Here is a 13,534-nt window from a genome sequence, read left to right as displayed (position 1 = left end):
GAAAAACAACAAAAATTAACTTCACTGACTTAAAGAATGAATTTAGAATCCCTATGAGAATCTACTGTCTTCAGTTACAGGATCTGTGAAACATACATTTTAGAACCTAGCAATAAACATTTAAAAACTCAAACTAGAAAATTTCAATTTACTCCAAATATAATAGTTAAAAGTCCATAAAAGGCTAAGTCTAATTTAAACCATGTAGCCTCTGATTTTGTTTCCCAGAATTACCAGATAACTTGCATTTTCTTCCACTACACTTTACAAGGTATGTTCTGTTCATCTGTTTAAAGCTGGCAAATTTACCTCAATGTGGAGTTATTACAGTGGCACAAAAACCAAGAACTACTCAAGTACACAGTTATTCTTCCAACCTCTGTGATTCAAGGTACCATGGCCACCATCACCTGAGAGCAGGTTGGAAATGCAGAATCTTGGGAGTCCCCCCGCCCCCAGACCTAATAAATCAGATCAGTTAAGACTATCCCCTGGCAGTTCATATGCACACTACATTTTGAAGAGTCCTGGTTGAACAATACTCAAGTGATAAATATATTTAGTGGTCTAGGCCTATCATTCTCAAAGTGGGACCCTGGCACCAGCAGCATCACCATCACTTGGGAACTTCAGAAATGCAACTTCTCACAACCTACTCCAGATCTACCGAATAAGACATTACAGGGGGGCCCAACAATTTGTGCTTAAACAAGGTCTCCAGGTGATTCTGATGCAGACTGAAGTTTGAGAATCACTGGCTTATACTAACAAGCTTTCTTTGGTGGCGAACACACATTCTCCAGACCTGGAGAAAAGAACACTGCAAAACAAACAGATTTGTGGTACTGGGGGATGAAGGATATCCTCTTATGTCACAGTTAAGTACTAGTTGCTCTTTTTATAAGGAAGTCAGTTGGATCCCAGATTGAAACAGCTGCCTCTGCAGATCTCACAGAATTGTAAGGAGGGCTACAAGACATCACAGAAAGTGCTTTGCAAATAGTTTAAAAAGTCAAATGCCACTACTTATTTATAATAATAAAGGGCACAAACCAGCAAGTGAAAGACTAAACAGCTTCCTTTCTAATGTTAACAATAGGTTTCCATCAAATAAGTTGGAAGGAAATAAAGTATATTTCCCACAAAACAGAATTCTCCAAAGGTGAGTCACTGAAAAGACCAAACTCAAGATTCAGAAAATGAAAAGAATTCATTCTATCACAAAGTGGCATAAATGTGCTCATCTTCAGTGAAATAAATCAGACACAGAAAGACAAATATTGCAAGTTCTCACTCAGAAATGGAAGCTAAATAATGTGCACACATGAACACAAAGAAAGGAATGACAATGGCCATTCAGAAGGATGGGAGGCATGGACAATCAGAAACTACTTAATAGGAGCAATGTATGTTATTCAGGTGATGGATACCTTAAAAGCCCTGACTTGACCACTACACAATTCATGCATGTAACAAAACTGCACTTGTATTCCATAAATTTATATTTTAAAAATGTACATCATACTTGACAGATTTAAAAGTTAAACAAGTTTAACAAAGGTAAACATAAATCTACACAAAAACTTATACATGGATTTTCAAAGCATCGTTATTCACAAGAACCAAAATATAGAAACAACCCAAATGCACATCAAATGATGAAGTGATTAATAAAGTCTGGAGTATCCACACAATGAAACATCATTTGGCCACAAAAAGAAATGAAGTTTCTTTTTTCTTTTCCTTTTTTTTTGGGGGGGCGGAGGGTGGTAGACAAGGTCTCACTTTGTTTCCCAGGTTGGAGTACAGTGGCACAATCATGGCTCACTGCAGTCTCCAACTCTTGGACTTAAGTTCTGGTATATACTACAACATGGATGAACCCTGGCAAATTATGCTAAGAGAAAGAAGCTAAACACAAAAGGTCACTTTACTAGGTTGAACAGTATCTCCTAAAAACTCATGTCCACTAGACCCTCAGAATGTGACCTTATTTGGAAATAGGGAACTTGCAGATGTAAATTAGTTAAAAAGAGATCATATTGGATTAGAGAGAGCTTATATAAGAAGGCCATGTAAAGACACCCGGGGCAGAAGATGATGTGAAGATGGAAGCAGAGACTGAAGTGACACATCTACAAGTCAAGCAACAAGGATTGCTGGTAACCACTAGGAGCTAGAAGAGGGCACGTTATAGATTCTCCCTCTTACCCCTCCAAGGATGAACAAACCCTGTTAACCCCTTGATTTCGGACTTCTAGCCTACAGAACTGGTGTTTTAAGCCATGCAGCTTGTGGAAGCTAACACAGCCATATATGGTATGATTTTACTTATATGGAATATCCAGAAGAGATAAATATGTATAGAGGTGAAGGTAATGGTTGACTAGGCTTGTGGATGGAGGAATGGGGAGTGAAAGGCACAGAGTTTCTTTTTGGAGTGATGAAAATATTTTACCTTCATGACACAGACAGACCCCACCACCATGGCAGCAATCATGTGACTAACCCATCCATCTGCCTGCTGTTGATCACCTGACATCAGTACCTGCGCTTTGTGATGACATGGAGCAGATCACCACCCAATCACCTTAATGACCTTCCTCCATCAAAGGGAAGGGCTAAAAGGACTCATCCACAAACAACCAGTATTCATTGCCACAGCCCCCATTGCCAAGCCATTGCTAGGCCATTGCCAGGCCATTTGCCACTGCCTTCCTAAGCTATGGTGTAGCCATGTATGTGCTCTTTGAGCCATGGCCAGGCCATATTTTCTTAAACTTTGGCCCCCTCCCATCCCTTGGGGAGGTGAATCTCCTCTTTCTCTCTCTCTCCAATTTACTTTCTAAATAAACTATATTTTCTAATCTAAAGAAAAAAATTTTTAAATTAGATTGTGGTGATAGCTGCATAACTTTGTGAATGAAAAGTTACTGAACAGCACACTTTAAAATGGTGAGCTATATGGTATGTGAATTATTTCTCAATAAAGTTGTCTTTTTTTTTTTTTTTTTTTGAGTCAGAGTCTCACTCTGTCGCTCAGGTTGGGAGTATTGTACACTATTACAATGATCATGGCTCATGGCAGCCTCAACCTCCTGGGCTCTGGTGATCTTTCAACCTCAGCATCCTGAATAGCTGGAACTACAGATGTGTGCCACCATGCCTGGCTAAATTTTTAAATTTTTTTGTAGAGACAAGGTTTTGCTATGTTGCCCAAGCTAGTATTGAACTCCTGAGCTTAAGCAATCCACCTGCCTTGGACTCCCAGAGTGCTGGGATTACAGGCGTGAGCCACCATGCCAGCCTGTTATTTATTTTTTTTTAAGTATAATCACTCCTCCAAAGGTCACAATTTTAAGAATTAAAATTGTATGTAATAAATATGAAAAAGAGGCAAGATGAGTCATCAACATAAGGGTAAAAACACATTTCTTCTTTAATCTAGACTATAGGACACTTTTCATATTTTGTAATTACTGAAATAAAATTTTAAATTGGAAACAAATCTTTTAACTATTCCAGATATTTACTCAAGTGCAGCAGAAATTATTTTAATTCATACAAACTATAAAGTGCTCAGTGACTTAAAAGTCAACATTAGTAACTTTATGGTTAACAGTGACCCCTCACGTGAAAACACATTTTGGGGTATGAATTTTTCACTACTGAGAGAAGATTATACTCTGCCTTATAGTAATTGCTTACATGTTCTAATTCGACAGTATAGGAAGAAAAAAAGGGAGTTTCTGGTACTACTAAACAAAGAAGCATAAAGTACAATTGGTGCTTTGAGAGAAGAAGAAAGATATAGTCTCATCAGTGTCCACTGTACAATATCTTCCCTGTAAGATAATTGAGGGGTACCAAATACAGCACCCCAAAATAATGCCTTTTTGGCATATAAATTATTTTGAGCTAAATGCCATTGAGAACTAGCAGACTAAGGAAAAGTTCTAAACAGGGCACAAGTTTTCCTTTTGTAAGGGAAATTTCTATTTGTAGAGGAAGGGGAGGACTCAGTTCTTAACAGTGGAGAAGGTACTAACTTTATGTGTAACAAACCTTACTAAACAACTTTTGTTCTAGGTACTATTCCTAGTCACCTTCTAACATGCCTCCCCCATCCAGAAGCCCAGACCCCTTTTCCTTCGTTTTAGGCGAAGACAGAATATAAATCCAAGTTCTAATCACCCTTTGGGGTTTATTCATCTCTAGACGCTCCCGTGTGTAAACATGATGCATATGCTAATAAGCTTCTGGTTGGTTTTATCTTGTTAATCTGTCTTTGGCCAGTCTAATTTACAGGACTGGTAGAGGAAAAATATTTTTTTCTCCCCTACATCAGTGTAGCATGTAAACACCAGCAGCAGATGGGTGGAGCTGTACAAAAGATCATTCAATTCTAATTTCCATGTATACTTTGTTCTGTAATTTATTCAGTAGAGAAGTATACCATTAGTAGAACCCATACCCTTTTATCTAATACATACATTCAAAACAAGAACTCTATCTAAACTTACTATAATATCTTGGAACAAAAAGAAAATACTTGTAGTATAGTGAGACTTGATGTCAAGTGAGAGATAAGCAGGTCACCTAGTAGAGGCGTCCAGGTCAGAAGCAATGATCCAGGGGCTTCTAGAATCCCCAAAATGGAAAGTTCAAGGCTTACATATTTTAATGGGGATTTTTTTATTCTCAGGGAGCTTAAAATATAATAAAACCACTAATTATGGATCCTGCTAGCACTGTCTTATTAAGCTGGGGGCCAGTGTACAGTCTGTTGGCCTCACAGGTGTCCAGAACAGGGTGGCAGCTGTTTGTCAATTTTAGTAGCAGAAAGAGTTACTCAGGGAATCTTCCTGATTCTATCATTCTCTTTCCCCAAACCTGCTGGAGTTGGATTTAGTAAGAAGTTCCTAATCTTTAATCTCTTACTATAAATTCTTGGACAGGGGAGGGAAGTGGGACAGGGAGGAGCTGACTGGAGAGGAAGGAAGTCTTAAGCTAGGGGATGACATTTATAAACAGCCATATTTTAAGATAGAACCAACATACACAGTCTCTCCTGAAACTATCTGACCACCAGAATTCTTCTCTTTTGAGTTGATGTAATGCGAGCTATCTGTATGTCTAGGACTATTTTCAAATATGTTGTTTTACCTATTTTTCCAATAGATTTTTTCTAAGATCATATGTCTAATACCTATAGAACTTTATTAGTTATTTGTATACATATTTCTCTGTCTCTATTTAGATCATGATCACCTTGGGGCAAAGAACATTCTTTGCCATACACATCCCCCCATGCAGTTACTGTGGCTGGTTTACAGAAGGCGCTCAGGAAATATCTGCTCAGTTTAATCTGAGTTTAGGTTCCACTGAAGAACACACCTGAGCCTCTGTCTAAAAAGGACTAATTCACTGACAGTTTTGAGACGTGCTAAAGATAACCCCAGTTTTGCTGAAAGCAGTGTGCTGAGCTAAAAACTCCACTTTCCAAACTCCTTTGCATTTTGGGGTAACCATAAAACACAATTCTGGTCAAGGAGATGTGGGTAGACATCACCAGGTGGGGCTTCCTAAAAAGCTATTGTTCTCCTGATAAAAGAGCTACATATTCAGCTGGCAAATGCTTCCTCCTTTCTCCTTCTCCCTGTAACCACAGATAAAGATACAATGCCTGGAATGGTAGAGCCATCTTGAGATCATGGGGATGACACAAACACACATTAAAGTTAGCACAGCTGTGTGCATTTCTGAGTTGCTGCACCAGCCTCTGGACTTCTTGTTAAATGAGAAAAAATAAACTGATTTGATCGTCACTGTTGTTAGTTTCTGTGACCTAGAACAGAATGCAATCCCTGATTTTGAAAGAATTAGCTGAAAAATGATAAAATAAATACACTTGCATTTAACATTTTCTCCAGTAAATCCCGACTCTTTACAGTAAAGGAGAAATGCAAAAGACTATGGGTGGCAAATTATGGAGAAAGGATAGTACCATCACATGACAGGAGAACAAGAAAATGGCTACAGCTTCAGTATGACCCTCATTTTCTTACAAACTGCTTTTCAATGGCTAACATGAATCATTAAACTTGATGTTCATCTAATGTGTATCTTCCCCAGTCTCATTTCCATTTCAATTGCTGTGATAGAACAATAAAGTATATACTAACATTTCCAAGAATGGATTCTATTGAATACTTGTTTGAGGGATCTTAATATATGGGTATGTTGCACCTAGAATTCTGTCATCAAATAAGTTTGGAGAATAATGAGCTAAGTTACATAGGATTCACAGAATTAATTACTGAAGTACTTCTCAGAGCTTTTAGGAATGGAACCCCACACTGCAAATCTCTAAAAGAAGGCTTTATAATTAGCCTTTCTCAAATTATTTGCCCAAGGATTCTTTTCTTCCCAAAGCCATTTGAGGAACTAGCAATTCACAAAAGTGCTTTGGGAAACACTGAAGTAACCCTGTAACATTCCCCCCAAAATATGGCTACTGTGTCCCAAGAAGCAGATTTTTGCTGTCCTTTCATGTTAAATACAAAGATGTCTATACAGGTTTGTTGTTGTTGCTGCTGCTGTTGTTTTTACAGGCCTAGACCCACAATATAAAAGTTGTAAATTAACAAGGACTCCCATCCTTGGGTAATGGATAGAAGTAGGACAATTTTTTCCTTCTTCAAAGCAAATTCATGTTTGGTTATTCAGGCCATATCCATTTAAAGTGAAGTTTTCAGCTGGGTGTGGCTCATGCCTGTAATCACAGCATATTGGGAGGTCAAGGTAGGAGGATCACTTGAGGCTAGGCATTTGAGACCAACATAGTAAGAACTCCATGTTTACAAAATTTTTAAAAATTAATTAAAAAAATTTTTTAAGTGAGGCTTCTGATAGGCAATGAAAAAGAGTCATGGATTGCACTCAAGAAGAAAAAAAAGGAAGACTGGGTTCACATAAAATATTGGGCATAGTATGCTTATAAGCAGTATTATTAGAAATTATATTGACATAATCCTAGAAGTAACATATATGAGTATTCTTAGATCAAGTGTTCAGTAGAACCCATTATTGGAAATGTTTGCACATAGTATATTATTAACCACAGCAATTGAAATGGAAATGAGACTGGAAATGATACTCATTAGATGAACATTGTTTGCATTTAGTGACTAGCCATTGCTGAGAATACAATGGAACCCTTTTCAATGTCTGGGACATCAGAGAGAGTATGTTATGATCTAGCTGTGTTTTCAGTGAAGTTGAAGCAGACTCCAGTGGTAGGGAAAAGGCTTCCTCATTTCAGCTACACTAGATGGGTGGAGTAGCAGACTGGTTTTTTAGATGTATTTCCCTGGGAAGATGGTCCACAGATGACCTATACCTCCTAAACCCTAAACACTCCTTGGCAATGCAGACACACAGTGCCTTAGCTCTTCAATGAAAGGAGTAATGTGTACTTTAAAGCTCTTAAGAGTTTCAGGAAAGAGATGAAGTTCCTTAATCTACAGTCCATTAAGCAGACACTGATGTCTGTGTGAAGTCCCTGACAGGTCTGCTTATGAGGATTATTAATGCTCCATCCAAAGAAACCCAAAAGAGAGACTGAGAAAAACTTAAGGAACATGTCAGAGATTTCTTTAGTTTTAGTACTCAACAGGGCACTGATTTCAAGACTTAAGAAGCCACTTGTGCAAAAATCAGGCAGTGGTTTCAATTCATTATTTTATTTTATTTTATTTATTTATTTTTTTGAGTTGGAGTCTCACTCTGTCGCCCAGACTGGAGTGCAGTGGCCACTCCCGGCCACCGCAGCCTCGACCTGCCGGGCTCCGGCGATCCTTCCGCCTCAGCCTTCCGAGTAGCAGGAATTATAGGCATGCGCTACCACGCCCAACTGATTTTTGATTTATTGTAGAGATGAGGTCTCGCTGCCCAGGCGGGTCTCGAACCCACGGGCTCAGGCAATCCACTCACCTCAGTCTCCCAAAGGCACGGGATTACAGGCTGAGCCACCGAGCCCGGCTCATTATTTTATTTTAATGTCACACAATTATCTTCCTATGTGCTAGGCACTGTTCTAGGCACTTTACAAAAAACAACAGATTTAACCCTCATTACAACCCTATTCATCAGGCAGTTTCCTCATCCACATTTCACAGATGAGGAAACTAAGGCACGGAAAGGTCATACAGCTAGTTTATAGAACCAAGAAACTACAGTGTCTCCTCTGGGAAGTCCTCCCTTACCCTTCCAGTTGTGTTATGCACCTGTCTGCTGTGTTCCCATAGTACTCTGTGTACATGTTGCAGGGGCAATCAGTGTATTAAAATAATCATTTCCAAAGTCTTCTATTCCCATTTCCCTGGCTGTAGACCCATCCTAGTCATCCCTGTGTTCTCATGCCTAGTCAGTGTTCAACACACAATTGCTCAAAGAGGTACAAAAGAAATCCTTGGTGCCACATGTGTCTTGAAATTCAGAATATCTTGGATTTAGGAAGTTAATTCAGTACACACACTCTGCATAACCCCCTTGGACAGCACTCCATAATAAAACACAAATAGCCACATGAAGTGAGTAAACAAAGACTATAAATGTAGACAAAGTCCAGAGACAGGCTCATGAAAATAAGGATATCTTGACCTTATCTAGTCAAGAAAATCCTCCTTCCTTTTGCTTTTGAAGTAAAGTGACTTATTGCTGTCCTTAACTATGTGCATTTCAAGGGCAGCCATCATGCCATAACAAACTGCTGCAAACTTAGTGGTTTAAATCAATACAAATGTATTATCTTACAGTTCTGGAGGTCAGAAGTCCAGAATATGTCTCATGGGGCTAAAATCAAAGTGTTGGCAGGCCTGTGTTCCTTCTGGAGCTTCCAAGTGAGAACCTGTGCCCTTGCCTTTCCCAGCTTCTCCTGGCTGCTGGAAGTCCTTGGCTCATGGTCTCATCCTACATCTTCAAATAAGCAATGGCCAGTCAAGTCTTTCTCACCCTGTATCACTAACTCTGGCTCTCCTACTTCTCTTTTTTATTTGTAAAACCCTTGTGATTACATAGGGCCCTCCTGGCTTATCTTCTCATCTAAAACTCCTGAACTTGATTACATCAGCAAAATCCCTTTGCCTTGTAAGATAACACATCTACAGGTTTTTGGGAATTTGATCATAGATGTATTTGAAGGCATTATTCTATCTACTATAATGTCTAAATTCCCTTTGCAATTCCAGCATCTAATTCAGTACCAGACACACAGTAGAGGTGTAATAAATGTTTGCTGGGCTTTTATTTATATTACTTAAAGTCTCCAAGCATCAGTTTCCTCTTCTTTAAACAGAGATGAAAATACCTGTTATGAACCCCCCAGAGTGCACCAAAGTGCTCTGAAAACTTGTACAGAAACCTTAAAAAAAAGAAAATTATATCTCACAAGCTGAGAGTAAGGAATATACATATCCAACTGTGAAAGAGCTTATATATAAAAAAGAAAAGAGATAATTTCATTGAATTCAACAAACCATTATGGAAAAGAACCAGTTACTAAGGGATCTAAATCATATTATTGTGTAGTCTTAAGGTAATTCATTTAGGGATACTACATAATTTAGAGCCCAAATTTAAAGGGGCACTATTAATATTTGTTCTGGGATTAAAAGTATCAACCAGACACCCCCCAGGCAAATAGAACGCATAGCTGCTCCCTGAAGTGTAGCACAGTGGTTGAGCCCAGGCTCTGGAGATTGGCTGCCTGCAATCAAACCCAAGATCCACACCTAGGGCTTGGTGACCTGGAACAATTACTTAACCACCCTCCGCCTTGGTTTCCTCAACTATAAAATGGGATAACAGACCTATTCATAATGCTAATGTGAGAAACGGATGCATATAAAGAATGCAGAATAGTGCCCGAAACTAGCAAGAACTTAATAAAAGTCAGTGATCATTCCACATCTAGGCCAGTCATATACGTATACTCTAAATTTCCACAAGTCCACAGCACAGACTCTCCAGCGTTATTACATAACACCAGCCAGCAGGCAACGGAAGGCATGGATCTCCAGAAGGTGAGGAAATCTTTTCTTTGGTACCTGCCCTCTCACACTCCCACTTCTGCCTCCCTATCCTGGTTTCTGAGATCATTTTGGAACACAGAGCTGCAGTGCCAGTCTGGGATCCTGCAATGCCCTGTCAGGAAATACAACAAAATCCTTTGTTATCAGAGCAGGAGACAGAATGACTGAAAGATTAATTCCCTATAGCAGCGGTCTTTCCCAGTGAGTGCAGCTATGTCCATCGGATAGAGGGGCAATATATTACATCTAATTTTTAAACTTTTGTACACTAAAATCATTATGCACTAACATCATCTTAAAATGCAAGCTACACAAACATGTTCATGAATATATTTTCTCTTGTCACATTTTGTCTTAAACAAAACCCCAAGTTATGACAACTCAACAGAAAATTATTACAAGCACACACTAACCTACTTTCTGCTGAACTTGGAATAATAATAATTATTATCCTGATTATAAAAATAATAGCTACAACAATTAACACTTATCCAATATATACCATGTACCAAGCATCATTCTAAGACATTATGGACACTTAATCCCCAACAAATCTATGAAGTAGGTGCTATTGTCTTTATTTTACAGAAGAGAAAATGAGGCGCAGAATAGTGAAGTCACTTGACCACAATATACATATCTAGTAAGTGGTGGAGGCAGGATTAAATACAGGCAGGATGGCTTGTGAGTACACTCAAATTAAAATTCTGCTCCCTTTCATGTTCGAAATCAAAGCCACTTCCTGCTGCATATCAAGAGCCCTCCTGGGACACTGCATAACTAAAAATAGCACAACCTTCATTAACGCCTCTGCTGGGCCCTCCGTGTGGAATGTCTGTCTCTCCTTTGTCTACCTGGCAAACTCCTATCCATCTTCCACCTTTTGCTCTCTATCCACCTTTACTACATCCCAGAGCACACTACAGGCATTTAAGGAAAACAACAAGATTTCAGCAGGGCAGTTATTTAGTAACTGCTAAACTTTCCTAAGGTACTACTGATATTTAAGCAGAATTAGTTTTAAAAGGGATTCAAAGCAGATTTTTCTTTTCAGAAAAGCTTCTTGAGTTAATAAATGACTGGACTTATACATTTGTGATTTTCATGTACCTAAGACTACATTATATGTGACACACATATGTGTTCGTACCATTTTTTTGCTTTTGTTATTTATTTATTTATGTTTTTGAGTTGGCGTCTCACTCTGTTGCCCAGGCTGGAGTGCAGTGGCACACTCACAGCCACTGTAGCGTTGACTTGCTGGGCTCCAGTCATCCTTCCATCTCAGCTTTCCAGGTAGCCGGAACTACAGGCACGTGCTAACATGCCCAGCTAATTTTTGATTTATTGTAGAGACAAGGTCTGGCCAAGTTGCCCGGGCTGGTCTTGAACAACTTGGGCTCAGGCAATTCATTCACCTCAGCCTCCATAAGTGCTGGGATTACAGGCTGAGCCATCAAGCCCAAACACTTTTGTTATTTTTAATTGTCACATAATAACTGTACATAGTTATAGGGTACAAAGTTATACTTCAGTACATGTATACAATGTGTAATGATGAAATCAGGGTAATTAGCATGTCCGTCTCCTCAAAAACATATTACTTCTTTGTGTTGGGAACATTCCACTCTTCTGGCTATTGGAAAAATATACAATACATTGTTTTCAATTATAGTCACTCTACAGAGCTACTGAACGCTAGAACGTATTCCTCCTAGTAGCAGTAACTTTGTATCCATTAACCAGCCTCTGGCTATCCTTCTTGCCCCTTTCCAGCCTGGAGGAACCACTATTCTATTCTCTACTTCTATGAGATAACTTTTAAAGTTTCCACATATGAGTGAGAACATGCAGAATTTGTCTTTCTGTTTGTACCATTTTTGAGCAGGGATGCACCACTTAGCTTTACATAAATAACCTCATTCATCTTAAGAGAGGCAGGCTGTTATTGTTTTTCCTTCAACCCAGTTTACTAAATAAAGCTATGTAGACTTTGAACAACCTGTGCATCAGAACCATCGAACTCTCACAATGTATCAAATCCTTCAAGACATGAAAGAATTCAAGACAAGAAAATCACCCCAGTCATCTTACTTGTTAATGTTGCTGCCTTCTTTCAGTCGCACTCCAGCAGCTCCTGTTTTAGACACTCTCTCGCTACCTGCCAGGTCTACCAAGCTGACCTTACTGACTTTCTCTCCTGAGTTCTAGTTGTAGGAAACAAGAGAGAAACAATACACATTAATGCAAAACAAAACAAAACACGCGATATCTACATTTATGACAGTATATGGCAGAAAAATGAGAGACAACTGAATATCTCCCACTCAACAAGGCAACCTTCTCAAGAAACTGCTAGAAGATTTACTTCAGCATGCAATAATTTCATGGCCAAATTTAAATAGGTGTGAAAATGTAGCAATGTGTCTTGCAGCTGGGTGACAAACACACCCGGCTTTCCAGAATGTAGTCGGAAAGCTGGAGATTTTATGTGCCTATGAGGAAAGATTAGGACATGAGGATTTCTGCACATTCACATCAAATCCCTCTCTCTCTCTCTCTTTTGAAAAATGTTATTTAGGCTTAAGATTACAGTTTCCTCTTCAATATCCTTCAATGACTATAAAGTAGACTTAGTTGTTTTGGGGGGAATTTTAATATAAAAAATACATATTAAAAGTTATATGGTGATGTCACTATGCTTGTTAGAGGGTTTACACAAGAAATTCTTTTTTTTTTTTTTTTTTTTGAGTTGGAGTCTCACTCTGTTGCCCAGGCTGGAGGGCAGTGGCACATTCACAGTCACTGCAGCCTCACCCTGCTGGGCTCAGGCAATCCTTCTGCCTCAGCCTTCCAAGTAGCTGGAACTACAGGCACATGCCCCCGTGGCAGCTAATTTTTTGATTGATTGTAGAGACAAGGCCTTGCCACATTGCCCAGGTTGGTCTCAAACCCCTGGGCCTGGGCAAGCCTCTCACCTAGGCCTTCCAAAGTGCTGAGATGACAGGCATGAGCCACCATGTCTGACAAGAAATTCATTTATTGAAAAATTATATATAAAGACCTAATAAATTAAAAGATTTATGCAAAGTAGCTCATCTAGTAAATGAAAGAGCCAACATAAAACTCTCAGTCACTGACTCCAACCATTAAACATTTCACCCATGTAGACACTTTGAATTCTTCCTCTGCCCAGTGTTCTTCCCAATCCCTCACCCCTGACTGCAGGTCATAAAGTGTCTGCGTGATTATGATGTTGAACACAGCATGGGAGCGGCTGCTTTCTTCATTCATGTTGGTTGCAGCTACCGTTCGAGACTTATTTCCCTCAGACATCAGTGACTCAATATCCTAGAGGCAAAAAGCATAAGGAAAACACTAAGCAAAAACACAAGAACACAGTCCTACACACCAGATATATGTATTACTTATGACTCCTC

At 39.1% G+C, this 13,534-nt stretch overlaps 1 protein-coding gene across 1 annotated transcript in view; it reads right to left on the bottom strand.

Moving 5' to 3' along the window:
• KIF13A (kinesin family member 13A) overlaps positions 1 to 13,534 on the bottom strand; it is a gene marked incomplete at its 5' end in the record, with an annotated part of 226,880 nt that overhangs the window by 80,227 nt on the left and 133,119 nt on the right. Inside the window, 2 exons of the mRNA XM_021712662.1 lie at positions 12,189 to 12,301; positions 13,311 to 13,445. Coding sequence (XP_021568337.1) covers positions 12,189 to 12,301; positions 13,311 to 13,445 — 248 coding nt within the window. The remainder of the gene's footprint in view (positions 1 to 12,188; positions 12,302 to 13,310; positions 13,446 to 13,534) is intronic.

Source organism: Carlito syrichta, unplaced genomic scaffold (assembly GCF_000164805.1).
Source record: "Carlito syrichta isolate Samal-C Ts95f unplaced genomic scaffold, Tarsius_syrichta-2.0.1 Scaffold303572, whole genome shotgun sequence".
NCBI classification, from domain to species: domain Eukaryota; kingdom Metazoa; phylum Chordata; class Mammalia; order Primates; family Tarsiidae; genus Carlito; species Carlito syrichta.
This window is presented reverse-complemented; position numbering and strand designations above follow the sequence as displayed.